Source organism: Cyprinodon tularosa, unplaced genomic scaffold (genome assembly GCF_016077235.1).
Source record: "Cyprinodon tularosa strain WSP-4 unplaced genomic scaffold, ASM1607723v1 ctg288, whole genome shotgun sequence".
NCBI classification, from domain to species: Eukaryota; Metazoa; Chordata; class Actinopteri; order Cyprinodontiformes; family Cyprinodontidae; genus Cyprinodon; species Cyprinodon tularosa.
The window spans coordinates 579161-593857 of NW_024038994.1; the positions used below are offsets into that span (position 1 = coordinate 579161).

Here is a 14697-nt window from a genome sequence, read left to right on the forward strand (position 1 = left end):
CGGTTCGGGCGGTTTTCATAAACCGTTCCATCCCTAATATATATATATGGGAGGGGGCATATCTGCGTTCACATTCGCACGACCTGGTTTCTGATTAGAAATAAGGCTTCATGTGGTGTGAATGTTTTTGTGAGGAGGGATATCACTGCAGCAGACAGTCTATATTATTTAAACCCATTACATTCATCTTTACCTCTGAATCAACAAGTCTGGGTGTATTTAAGCTCAGCGGGAGCCGAATGCCTTTGCTTCTCTGTTCTTTCTCTCAGGTGAATGTGATAATAAGACCAGCAGCTGAACGTTAAATTGGCTCCTTTTAAATCCGTCACTTTTCCCACTAATAACCCATCATTCAGGAGATGTGATTTGAAGGAACTTCTTACTTCCTGCAAATCCAATCCAGAAATGTAAACTCACCTTTTTTTGCCTGACATTTTCCTTCAGCGCTGCTGTCATCAGGGATCCGTCTCATCCAGTTTCCTCTTTCCTGAGGGTCCACCTCCTTCACTTCGACTCCACCACTGGAGGTCAAAGTCTTCTTTGACGCCACAAGCCTGAGATGGAGAGCAGATATAAACACGGCTCAGGAGCAACGCAGAATTACAATCCCTGATTTGCTCGTTTGGATTTCTAAAGCACCTAACAGAGCACTTCGCTCTCAATCTGCAGGTTTACTAGTGGTTCCTAGAATTTCTAAAAGTAGAATGGGAGGCAGATCTTTTAGTTCTCAGGCTCCTCTCCTGTGGAACCAACTACCAGTTTTAGTCCGTGAGGCAGACACCCTGTCTACTTTTAAGGCTAGGCTTAAAACTTTCCTTTTTGATAAAGCTTCTAGTTAGAGTGGCTCAGGTTATCCTGAGCTATCTCTATAGTTATGCTGCTATAGGCTTAGACTGCTGGAGGACATAGGGACCCCCATTTCATCATTCTGCTTCATTCTATCTCTATTCTCCCACTCTGCAGAATCTGTTAGTTCAATGTCTAACGTTCTGCTCTCACTGCTTTTTCTCATAGTAGCTTCATCTGGTCTGTTCCTGTTTGGCTGTGACTCCATCCTGGAGAGAAATATCAGCTGTGCTGCTGCCATCAACACCTTTGTTTCTAGATGTTGGAGCTTGGCCTGTTTTCCAGTGTAGTCCTGTTTCTCTGACTGTGACTAACTGGATGTGCTCTCTTCATCCTCTGACATGGGAGCTGGCTCGGAGCTCGTCTGCCTGGCTGTGTGTTTCCTGGACGGGGCCGCCTGTGGAGCTGGTTGACAGTTGCCTTTTGTATCTATGCTTCTTTTTCTATGTCTGCTTCTGTCTCCTTGAACCCCAGTGGGCCTCAGCAGATGGCCGCTCACACTGAGCCTGGTTCTGCTGGAGGTTTCTTCCTGTTCAAAGGGTTGATCTTGTTGAACTGTAAAGTGCCCTGAGATGACATGTGTTGTGAATTTGGCGCTATAGAAATAAACTGAAAAGCGCCAAATTCACAACACATGTCATCTCAAGGCACTTTCCAGTTTAACCAGATCATCCAGTCAAATTGATTCAAAGTTTTCTATCTAAGGAAATCCAGTTGATTGCATCGACTCATTGACTCTTCAGCAATCCCTCACACTAAGCATGCTTGTAGCGACAGTGGAGAGGAAAAACTCCCTTTGAACAGGAAGAAACCTCCAGCAGAACCAATGTAAATTAAATTGAATTAACTAAATGAACATCTCTGTTGCATAATGTCTTCCATCCCATGCATGAAGCTGGTGCTGAACTGGAGAGCTCCTTCAGTGACAGACTGCTGCACCCTAAATGCACCAGAGAGCGTTATCACAGATCCTTCCTCCCAGCAGCTGGAAGACTCTAGAACCACCAACCAACCTCAATAAATTGTTCCATTCAAGCTGATTTTTGAACAGTTTCTATCTTAGTTAAATAACATGCTGCTGCCATTTTGCACATCTCTGATGTTGCTGCTATTTTCAAATATTCATTGATGTAAAAACATCCATAGCTGCATATTGGTTATTTATTCTCCAGGTGCACAGTATTTATATTTGTTAAAACACCTTACAGTATTCTTATAATTTATTCTAAGGTCCACATATGTGTAACCATTTTTTCTGTAATCTTTTTGCTGCTGTAAACACAAGAATTTCCCCACTGTGGGACAATAAAGGGATTTTCTATTCTATTCCAATGTGGTTTGAATCTAAGGGGATACTACTATTATAAATCTGTGGGATGTTGACTGAATTTCCGTAAAAAATCTAATTAAATATTTTTTTTTCCATTAAGATCTGCTTTATTTTTTTATTTCGATTCCCAGGTGGTGAGTACAGATTTATCGGCGATAAAGGCTCGTTGGGTGTGTCAATGGGTTTAATGTGATGCATTAAGTACTTCCCATGATGCACAGCGATGGGTACGATGGAACGCAGCAGTTCAGGAGGGCAGAAAGCGATTCTGTAACCGGCTCCCAAAAGAGCGATACAGCTAAACAGAAATAAATGGTGTGAAAGTAGTTGTCTATTATATTTTCTGGGCTGTTAGTACATGCATCAGGCTGCGGGTTGATTTTAGAAGGTTCCTGTCCTGTAAGGTGAGTTCTATGTTTAATCTTGCATTGAATAAGTTTAGACATATTATAGATGTTAATGCAGATCTGGGTCCAGAAGCTGCAGGTTATCCTGATCTATCTCTATAGTTCTGCTGCTATAGGCTTAGACTGCTGGAGGACATAGGGACCCCTTTTTCATCATTCTGCTTCATTCTATCTCTATTCTCCCACTCTGCAGAATCTGTTAGTTCAATCTCTAGCGTTCTGCTCTCTCTGCTTTTTCTCATAGTAGCTTCATCTGGTCTGTTCCTGTTTGGCTGTGACTCCATCCTGGAGAGAAATATCAGCTGTGCTGCTGCCATCAACACCTTTGTTTCTAGATGTTGGAGCTTGGCCTGTTTTCCAGTGTAGTCCTGTTTCTCTGACTGTGACTAACTGGATGTGCTCTCTTCATCCTCTGACATGGGAGCTGGCTCGGAGCTCGTCTGCCTGGCTGTGTCTTTCCTGGATGGGTCCACGTTTTACAGCTGCTTTTTGTATCTATGCTTCTTTTTCTATGTCTGCTTCTGTCTCCTTGAACCCCAGTGGGCCGCTCACACTGAGCCTGGATCTGCTGGAGGTTTCTTCCTGTTCAAAGGGAGTTTTTCCTCTCCACTGTCGCTACAAGCATGCTTAGTGTGAGTGATTGCTGAAGAGTCAATGAGTCGATGCAATCAGCTGGATTTCCTTGGATAGAAAACTTTGAATCAATCTAGAATCAATAGAAATAAACTGAATTGAATTGAAATATATATTTTTTTATAGATAATTTGTTTTTTATTGCTCAAATTTTAACCTGCAGCCATTCCAACTAATCCGTTTTATGAACATTAGCAGTATCATTACCAATAAAAACTACACTATTTTTATTTACGGTATTAATTAGGTAGCAGAAGGAAAAATTAATAAATAAATTTAATGTGAGATTTTTGCATTTAAATGCAAACTGTTATTTTCTGTCTGTGATTTTAGTGTGAAACACATAAAACAGAACGAACGATATGCAGATTTGTCTGGGACTCATTTATAACGGCTGCATGTCCGTATCTACCTGCATGCTTTGTTCAGGTGTTTGCATTTTATCCGAGCTCAGCATGTGGCTCCATCACTGTGGGTAAGAGCCTCAGTGTTCTGCATGTAGATGAGGAGCATGACTCATTATTTACAGCCTGTCTGTATGAATTAGACTGATGCGTCTGCTGTACTTTTCTGCTAAAATCCTGCCTGGAGATGTTTTTCCATGGAAATCAGGAGTCTTTATCAAACCGGGCCTTTGGGAAGACGACGTTGAGCTCTCTATTTCGACACCATGTTTTGACAGCAGCAGAAACCTCTGTTGTGGTGTGAGTCGGCGGTGCTGGCGGGGTACCTGTCTGGAGGACTTGATGAGCGTGGCGGAGCGCTGACCCGTGCTGCTGACAGACGCCCCTCTCTCAACTCGTTCCAGCAGGATTCTGGTTCTAGGGATGTGGCTCCATGATACGCCGAGGCCCGGCTGCACCTCCCCGCTGCCACTTCTCGTTACATGGTTTGTTACCTGCGGGTTCAGACGGCATCTTTTTTTGGGAGATTATATCCTCATATTTTATGGCTTTTTTTTACACCTTTTAAATAGTAAAACAGGCTTTAAACATGAAAGGAAGATTCACATTGTTGCACACATCACGTGGAAAATCAAACACACTTACTAATTGTGGTGACTGCACGCTTTTTAACGGCATTCAGTTCATGTCTTGGAGGGTTTTTATTTTTTTTCCCCTCCATCAAATCAAAGGCAGAGGAAGGTTTGAGTTTGCAGGGACTGACTGTGTAAATGAAGCCTGCATTCAGAGCAGGAAACATCAAGGACTGAGTCATCCTTACCAGAACGGCGACGCTGAAGTCCTTCGCCATCGTCTTTAGAGCCGCTGCCACTTGTATCATCAAGGACATGCCTGAAGGCGAGGGAAGTGTTGGAGAGGTTGGTACACGGGCAGAATATGTTTAGCATCCTGCAGCTGAAGCTACAGTCAGGCTGGTTCCTTTTCATTAGGGCGGGGGGGCTGCAACCTTTCAGATCCAAAGAGCCATTCTGCCCCGAATCCGACCAAGTAAAACTGGTTTAGAGCCGCAAAGTAGACGACTATTTAGAAAAACAACCTATTTGTTTTTATTTTATGATCTTGTATAGGAAATTAGGTTCTCATCTTCAAAAAAAAAAAATGATCAAGGGTGTAACTTTGTGATTAAAGTTGGTGGGGGCGCTCTAAGGGTGGGGGCTGATGGAGCTAAAGTTACTCCACCCAAATGCTTTCATTAGGTTTTTGTATTTTCCATAAATGAGCTCAACGTATATTTATTCAGTGTTTTCCTGTTGTTCAGAACACAAGAGAACCTTAATATGCTGATATTTATATAGTTAGAGATGCCATTTAGTGCATTATTTATATATATATATATATATATATATATATATATATATAGGGCCTAAAAACATTATTACATCAATTAACATTAATGTATAAAAAAAATAACAGCTGATTCCGATGCCAAAATCAATAATCATGCATCCCTAGAAGTACAATTTCAATTCCATCCAGAAAAATCTAGATATGCTGCATTTTAAATGTAGAATATTTAATTCTGGTAAACTTGGAGATATATTTTATTACATGCTGCATATCCAAGAAAATCAGTTCCACCTTTAATCTGCAGCTCTCCCTACTTCTCTGTGTTTAAAAAGGTGTATAAACTTCTTTACTAATATAATGAAGCCAGAAACTACATTTCCAGATCTGTAGAAGCTCTGCAGCCTGATTCTGTCTGTAAAATAATAAAAAAAAAATAAGAAGAAAACATGTTAATTTTAAGCTGTAACTGGGAGTCAAGGTCCTCTGAGCAGCCCAGCTTTTTTAGCTGGTAAAGAAGAACATTTAAACTGTTTTCTAAATCATCTTGCATTATATTACTAACTTATACAGTCCTGCTCACCATTATTGGCACCCCTGAAGTTTAAGTACATATGGTGGAATATTTCCTAAAGAAAAGACATAAAAAAAGAACGATTGTTCTTCGCAAAAGAGAACCTGGATAAACTTCAAGCCTTCTGGGACAACATTTTATGGTCGGATGAAACAAAAGTGGAGCTTTTTGGTCATTCACACCAACAGTAGGTTTACAGACGGCGCAATGAAGCCTTTAAAGAAAAGAAGACCATACAAACATTCAAGCATGGTGGAGGATGCATAATGCTGTGGGGCTGCTTTGCGGCATCTGGTACTGGAGACCTTGACCGTATCACAGGCATCATGAAATCAGAAGATTATCAAGAAATTCTAGGGCGAAATGTTTTGTCCAGTGTAAGAAAGCTTGGTTTGAGGCGAAGGTCCTGGGTCCTTCAGCAAGAGAATGACCTAAAGCACACCTCCAAAAGCACGCAGGCATGGTTGCAAGGGCAAAAATGGACTGTTTTAAAATGGCCAGCAATGAGTCCTGATCTTAATCCAATTGAAAATCTTTGGATAGAGCTGAAATCTGCCATCGGAGAAAGGAACCCTGCAACTGTACAAGAGCTTGAGCAGATTACAAAAGTGGGAGAAAATGCCTCCCGAGAAGAGCAAGAAGCTTCTAGATGGATATAAGAAACTTTTGGAGGCTGTCATTGCTGCCAAAGGCTGTGCAACCAAATATTAGGGAGGGGTGTCAATATTGGTGCACATGCTGGTTTTCTGTTTTGTACTTTGAAATAAAATGTTTGTGTTGAAATGGTAACTATCTTTCTTAAATTCTTTTGGACCTTAAATTGAAAGATCTTGCTGATATAACTTTTGAACATTTCCATTTATTTCTGAAGATATTCACTCAGCTATGCAAAACATGAAGGGGTGCCAGTAATGGTGAGCAGGACTGTATAAACTTATAATCTGTTGCCATTCTTGCAGAAAAAAGCTCTGCATGTCTGAGGAACAGAGTTTTCGGTGGCATCTCTAATCCTGTTTACTTAAACATGGAAGTAGCTGCTGGTTAATATTCACTGAGTGCTGCTGCGTGTCTCTCCTCCTCCACGTAGCTACTCTTTAAGCAGTGAAATGCGACCGCAAGTCAGATGTCTCAAAGCGACAGATTTGATGATGTCACACCGAGAGGCGGGACATGGGAGCAGCGAGAGAGAGGAAGAAAAAAAAAAACATGGACTCAAAACGCTCTAAATGAACACAGATAGCTGCACCCTATTCTGTTAGCTTTGGCTAAAGTAAATGAGCAGAGAAGGTGAAAAAAGCAGAGTTTATTGGCGGGGACATGTCCACACCAGTCCTTCAGAAAGTTACGCCTGTACCAACAATGTATGAATCTTTAGCTTTTAAAATAATATTAAAAACACATAAATTCCAAGCTAATTATAAGGAAAATTGTTCTAAAAACATATTTCTGGTTCTTTTTTTTTTTTTTTTATCTTTATTGAGTCTCAGGAAAGTATCGTTTACATAGACAGACCTCTACTTCACAGGATTAACTCCAGCATTTGGAATAAGGTGAACAAGTAGGAAAAACTAACACACATTGCCAAGAGCAAAGAATGGGATAATAAAATGGGAGCCATATCTGAGGATCATAGGGACTGAAGGTGGAGCTTATTGATGGGGGTCTTGAATGGATGTCTTGACTATAGTTTCTATTCATATTTTCTCTGCCTTAATCTAAAGGGTTTTGTTTATTTTTGAGATTAGACAAATGCAGGTTTGAATGGTGAATGCAAGTGTGCTTAAATACATGTTGCAAGGTTAAGTTTTGTTGTGTCAAAAAAGAAAAAAACTAAATAAAATCTATTGAAAAAAAAAATAAAATAAAAAAACTTGACAGTTAATTTTCATTTGGCAGAAAAAGAGCAAACACTGTAAAAAATGGATCCCTAGAAGGTGGAAGTTGTTAATAACCGCTAAACACAAATTCAAATAACAGAGTGAGTGGGAGAGTAGACACGGTTTGGAGCGGCTCTTTGCACAATCACCAGGTGAAACGTGTTCAGGCGGTGTGACGTATTAACGGCTTATCTGAGGTGGCAGAGGGTTTGTTCGGCACAACTCATCCAAAGAAACGCTTTCTGGATCAAACCAGGCAGGAGACTGGATTAAGCCTCGGTCTATCAGCCTCACAGGTGAACTTTAACCACCTGCTGCTTCGTTCTTTGATTTAGTAGATTAAATCTTAGAGAATAAAGAATAAATCATACGTTTTCATTCCATATTCTTTCTAACCGGACCGAAACCTTTCTACTCAGCTGTGTCTTTATTCTAGAAGAGCTCACTAACGGAGATACTAGAGCCAAAACTTCTGATGCAGCAGTGCTTCGGTGTTTTTATTTTTGCATAAATGTCATCTGTCTTTCCATATTCCAAGGAGTTTTCCTTTCCACTGTCACCACATGCTTATTCAGGAGGACTGAATGGCAAAAGTCAGTTCATTAATGCAATTTTCTAGGTTTCCGTACTCAACTCTACTTTATCTATAAAGCCATTAAAGCAACCGCAGCTCCCAGAAAGTGCTGGAAAACACCAAGGGAAGTTAAAACTTTTAAAATTTAAAAGAATAAAAGGGTTTAAAGGGTTTCCAGGAAGCTTTATCTTGGTCCACACTGGCTGGGTTGAGGAATTTAACAAAGATTGCTGTTAGACTGCTTCAATAAAAGGTTTTGCTAGCTTAAAATAGAAAATGATCCCCCACCCCAAAAAAAACACAGTCTTAAAGGGCACACTATGCAACATTTTTCAGTTAACTAATGTGTTCCATAACGTTTTGGATGATTAAATTAGTAATTTCAGGTCGAACAAAGGTATTCTTGGCCGCCCTGGTGGTCTGTGGGGGAAATACCGCACTTGCAATTGCAGGAGCCCTCGGCCCGCACCCACAGGCTCAGAAGTCTCGTGCATCGCGAGAGTCGGTCTTGCTTTACGGCGAGAACTGCTACACGCCCCCAGTTAAAAGCATGCTCGTTGCTAGCACAGTGGCAATCTTTGTGCAGTTATCATGGCGGAACCAGCGAGAAAACAGCGAAAGCCCATGTCGGAGCAGGCAAGAAAGGAAAAGGGCTCTGGACAGAGAGAGGAGTCGTACACGGGTGAACATCGGGCAAACTTTTTCCGAATGGCGAGAGCTAAAATAAAAAGAAGGCTGCAAGGCTGACGCGGACCTCGCGTTTCTGTTGATGCGATTGTAAGTAACATTGGAATGGTTTCTCTCTCTCCGTGTGCACGTTCATACTTTCACTGTGTTAGTCATTCGTTGCGTTCGCCTGTCTGCTAAGCTCAAAACAACCGCGCCTGGCTTGACGGAGAAACCAGGAGAACAGCTGAGCATATTTACGACAGTGCACTTTTACTTTCGCCCTCTGGGGGGAGCCTCGCTGGAAAATCAACACCGGTTGCATAGTGTACCTTTAACAAGTCAAACACAACAATTTGAAAACAGTAAACATTTTAACCCTTTCATCCATAGTGGTCACTACAGTGGACAGTTGTTAAATGGTTGTTTTCTCTTAAATGAACATGTTTTAATGTCACATTTGCACATATGTTACTACAGTGGACGCTAATGTATCATCCTGCCACTTGTCAAACTGCCACCTACTTGTCAGCCTTTGCAAGTGACTTTGTTTTTTCCTGGAAAAAAAAAAAATGGCCGACAGAGGAGCACATGGGTTGTGAGGGAGAGGAATATCTGCTCATTCCTTCTATTCTAGGCGATCCTTGCAGGTAAAAAAAAAAATATGGGGACATCAGGTAACAATTAAGGAGTTAAGTATAAATTCCAAGAATTGATTCTGTGTTATTAAAAATTTGTAAGTAGTTATGTGTCCACTAAGTTGGACATTATGCAACTCCCTAAAGAAAGTATATTTTAAAAAAAAATTGATGAAAATGTTTTTTTTCATTCATAAAGAGTAATAAAAACACTTGGTAAAAAAATCATAACATATACTATCATGATTCATGCATGAAAGGGTTAAAAGCAAACTTTTAGTCCGTGAGGCAGACACCCTGTCTACTTTTAAGGCTAGGCTTAAAACTTTCCTTTTTGATAAAGCTTCTAGTTAGAGTGGCTCAGGTTATCCTGAGCTATCTCTATAGTTCTGCTGCTATAGGCTTAGACTGCTGGAGGACATAGGGACCCCTTTTTCATCATTCTGCTTCATTCTATCTCTATTCTCCCACTCTGCAGAATCTGTTAGTTCAATCTCTAACGTTCTGCTCTCTCTGCTTTTTCTCATAGTAGCTTCATCTGGTCTGTTCCTGTTTGGCTGTGACTCCATCCGGGAGAGAAACATCAGCTGTGCTGCTGCCATCAACACCTTTGTTTCTAGATGTTGGAGCTTGGCCTGTTTTCCAGTGTAGTCCTGTTTCTCTGACTGTGACTAACTGGATGTGCTCTCTTCATCCTCTGACATGGGAGCTGGCTCGGAGCTCGTCTGCCTGGCTGTGTGTTTCCTGGACGGGGCCGCCTGTGGAGCTGGTTGACAGTTGCCTTTTGTATCTATGCTTCTTTTTCTATGTCTGCTTCTGTCTCCTTGAACCCCAGTGGGCCTCAGCAGATGGCCGCTCACACTGAGCCTGGTTCTGCTGGAGGTTTCTTCCTATTCAAAGGGAGTTTTTCCTCTCCACTGTCGCTACAAGCATGCTTAGTGTGAGGGATTGCTGAGGAGTCAATGAGTCGATGCAATCAGCTGGTTTATCTTAGATAGAAAACGTTGAATCAATCTGACTGGAAGATCTGGTGAACTGGAAAGTGACCTGAGATGACATGATGTGAATTGGAGCTATAGAAATAAACTGAATAGAATGGAATTTGTTTTCCAAATAACCTAACTTAGCATTAAGCTGCTAGAGTGCTGCCTTTGGTTTTCATCCATATACAGCTACCTTAAACATCTGGTAGTTTAGCAGCTGTTAATTTACAAAACAATTGAATTGAATAACAATAAAGCTGAACAAAGTCAATGGGATAAGACTTTTACTTTTACTAAGCTATCACTCTACTTTAGCTTTACTCTGACTCTACTGCTACTGTTATTCTTCCTTTTATGTAAATGTCATCCTTCATAAAACACACAGGGCTCCACAGATGAGGAAGCTGCAGATGTGAGCACAGCCTCGGGTTTCCCTGAATGTGACAGAGCAGCAGAAAGAGATCTTCACCTTCGTTCTGTTTGCCTCCCAGCAGAGGAGCGATAACGGCTGACACCGAGTCCACGATCATCACCTTGACAGAGCCGCCGCCGACACACGCCTCGACACAAAATGTGACAAATTTAGACAGCTCGGCCCTCCTTCCTGAAGGTCCCGACGGCGCGGCTGGTGTGTTTTATGCAAACGAACCTTCTGAAGGCCGCCGCCGCAGAGCCCGTACAGGCAGTCGAGCAGAGCGTAGACGTCAAACAGGCGGAAGGTGTGAATCCTCTGTAGAGCTTCCATCTACAGAGGAAAAGTTTTAACTGTCAGCTCATTTTATATTAAACATCATACTTGTGTAAAACAACATCTTGCGCCTCACCTGCTCGTCTGTATTATTTGTTTCAGTTTGCAGGATCTGCAGCAGGCGGCTGGCGGTGAGCCCTCCTGTTGTGTCGATGTAGATCACGCTCTGCTTCAGACGGTGTGCGGTGTGCACCGACACACCAAAACACACCTGAAAACACATGAGAGAGAGCAGGCTGAAACGCTCCAACGTTTCTAAAACAATGTCCGCCGAAGCCATTTATTCAGCCACATTCCTCCGGAGCAGGAGAGAGTTCAAGAGGCTGAAAGGACCCGTGGTACTGCGGGACGCAGAGGGAATGCTCACCTGAGATTTGCCGCTTCCTGCTCCTCCTGACAGCTCCGTTATCTCTCCCGTATACAAGCCTGAATCCAGCAGTTTATCTAAGCTGCAAGAAACGAGGTACAACTCATTACTCACAGCTGCCAGCTGGAGGTAATAAACTATTAGCTTCAAGTGAAACCTCACAACTAATAAAAGAGTGGGAGTGGAAACATACAGAGTCAGCTTTCCTTTCCTGAGCTGCTCTTTACCAAACTAAACAGACCCGGTTGGTCCTGCATTCAAAGGAAGGTGAAAGAAGAGTTTACAGGGTTCCTGCAGCATAAGGCAAGTTACATTCAAGACGTTTTAATGCCACTTGAAATAAAAATTTAAGACCAAATTCACAAGAAACAAGAAAAACCTGCTTGCAACAACTTAACCCAAAGGTTTATTTTAACATAAACCACTGCACTAATGTTTCAAATGTTGAAAAGCTTCCCATACAGGAAGAAAGCTAAAAACACACAAATGACAGATATATTTGAACAATTATTTAACTGAATTCACAAACTTTGTTTTAGCAGGGAACAAAACTAATCAGTTTTAAAGCCCCAACATAACCAGTGCTAAGTCTTTTTTGCAGCTATTTTTCTTTGTATGGTTTTCTTAGTATGTTTGATTTGGTGATAAGTGGAGGCGTTGCAGAGACAAGGGTGGAACTAAACTGAAAAATACCGGCTGTTTCTCTGTAACTCCATTTTGACGCTTTGTGTTTCGTGCTTCGCATGTGCGACTCCACTGCCTTAATTCCCATCGTTCTGAGCTTCAATGACTTCTTGCACTAAATCCACTGAGCCTCATGTATGTTCCCTGGTTTTAGCCGTGGAGGAAACTCTTGGCTGGAGACAATTTTGGTTACATTTACACTTGCTCATATTTTCCAGACAAAAAGTTAATGGAGCATCTCCCTAATGTCCCGGCCGCAACAACGCTTTATTGGTTCCGCTATCGGGACGGAACCAATAATGGCGATTAGGGTTGGGAATTGAAAAGATTTTCACGATTCCGATTCCCTTTTCGATTCTATGAAACGATTCGATTCTTTATCGATTCTTTTTTCGATTCCAATTTGGGGGAAAAAGGAGAACAAACAGTTTGATTATCAGCATCAACTTTGTTTACTTAACTATTGCACAATCTTACAAACTCAACAAGATCAAGATGTCCACAGGAAATGTGAAACTGGAGTAACATCTGTGTTTACATGAAAAATGAATACAAGAACAAACTTAATAACCAACAATGTCTAATAACAAATGATGGGATAATAACCTATTTTAAATAACAAAAAATACTAATTATAAAACAGTAGTAGGGAAAATTAACAGTTCTTTTGCAGAAAGATGAGCATATCTGCTTTTTCTGGAAGGATACAGGATCTTTCAGGGCTTATGGTGTCTCCAGCCGTGGAGAACACCCTCTCAGATGGGGTGGAGGAAGCCTGCACACAGAGGTAGTTTTCAGCCAGTCCAGATAGCAAGGGCAGCGTATCTTGCTTGTTCCACCACAGTGTGGCGCTATCCCTGCAGGGGATGGAGGGCAAGCTTTTATAGAGCTGGATTTCCTGATCTACCCTCTGGGCTAAGGAAAGACGCGGCTTTGATTCACAAAGTGACCGCAGCTCGTTGTCTTCCTCCTCGAACAGTTCTTTCAACTTGCGGAACTTGCGTAAAAAACGTGACGTAAGTCGTGCTCCTCAGAGCCGGCGCTCTAGGCTCTGGTGCTGCGGGAATCGAAAAAAGAATCGTTCAGCGAGCTGCCAAACGATGCCATGGAATCGGAAAATACGGAACCGGTTCTGAACAGGAACCGGTTTTCGATTCCCATCCCTAATGGCGAGACGTTATTTTTTTTTTTTATAAAAAATAAAATAAAATTTGTCAATTTTAACGTTTTATTTAGATTACAAAATAAATCGTAATAAAAATAATCCTATTTATGATGTTTTAAAAATGAAGACCTACGAAAGACTGATTTAAGACATTTTAATACCAATTAAGGCCTTAGTTTTATTTTGAAGAATTCAATGCCTTCTAAGACTTTTTAAGGACCCGCGGGAACCCTGATTTAGACGTCAGCGATGGTCTGCTAGCTGCCCACCGTCTGCTCCTTCTATCTAGCCTTTAAACGACTGAATTATACATAAAATCAGTCAAAGTGATCCCCGTGTTGAGCAAGTGTTCTGATTATAAAGCATAACAAAACAGAAGGTCCACATATGTCCCCCCCGCCACACAGGGTCTGCTGGGATGTGGCGTCTAGAGGGTTACTGAATGGATGCACACAGATATTAAAAAAATTCGACAAAAAAAAGGGGAAAAAAAGAGAAGAACAGAACAGAAAAAAAGCAGAGATGAGGACAAGTGTTTAGTCATAGTATAGCGAGAGCTTGCCATATATTCTGAAACTTTTTAGCTGGATTTTGGACTTTACTACTTATTGCTTTAACCTCTTATTGGGAGAAATTAGATATGTGAATTAAAGCGAGTATAGCTCCCAAACTATAAACAGGAAATACAATTGTTTGAATTAGTATGACAGAAAGGCATTGAGGAATATTTTTCAGGGGGAATTACTATTTCAAATGTACGACGGAGTATTAGGGCCAGGCTAGAGATTTATTTTATTTTGAGAATAAAGTCGTAACATTACGAGAATTAAGTCATCGTACAGCAACCCGTTTCAGAAAGAAAGCTTGGAGCTCCGCCCAGCAGATGACGGCCGACCAGCTCCACCAATCAGCAACCAGAGTCCACTTTGACCTCCTGCCCAGTTTGATGCTGCTGCTAAAAGATTTCCTGATTGGTCAAACCGATGCTAAAGTAGAACTTCACACGATGCTCCACATTCCTCATTAGAGGGAAGAAAGGGCTTCTGGGAAGAGTTGTCATAAAATACAACTCGTTTCTCATAATTTTAGGACTTTATTCTCTTAATGTTAGGAATTTATTCTCATAATTTTATGACTTTATCCTAGTAATTTTACAACTTTATTCTCATAATTTTACGACTTTATTCTCTAAATAGAAAAAACTTCTCTAGCTTGGTCCTAATACCCCTTCGTATAAATGTCACCATTTTTGGTTTTATAGGTGATTAAACAGAAAAAAAACGAAAAATATTTAGCCTTGCCATTTTTTTATTCCAAAATAAACACTGCCAAACACCAAGAAAGCCCATTTCAATCTTTGCATGAACCCTCAGACTTTATAGATCCACATCTTGTCTATAACTCAAGCAAATTTGGGCTGAATAAGTTAAAGCATGTTTGTTCCACAGAGGTTTTAG

At 41.1% G+C, this 14697-nt stretch overlaps 1 protein-coding gene across 1 annotated transcript in view; it reads right to left on the minus strand.

Moving 5' to 3' along the window:
* Positions 1-427: 427 nt before the first annotated feature.
* The window catches only part of rad51d (RAD51 paralog D), a 45563-nt gene continuing 31293 nt past the window's right edge, over positions 428-14697 (minus strand). Inside the window, exons 4-10 of the mRNA XM_038290762.1 lie at positions 11392-11473; positions 11101-11235; positions 10926-11021; positions 10746-10836; positions 4441-4511; positions 3947-4114; positions 428-554 (exon numbers count right to left, since the gene is read on the minus strand). Coding sequence (XP_038146690.1) covers positions 456-554; positions 3947-4114; positions 4441-4511; positions 10746-10836; positions 10926-11021; positions 11101-11235; positions 11392-11473 — 742 coding nt within the window. The 3' untranslated portion in view covers positions 428-455. The remainder of the gene's footprint in view (positions 555-3946; positions 4115-4440; positions 4512-10745; positions 10837-10925; positions 11022-11100; positions 11236-11391; positions 11474-14697) is intronic.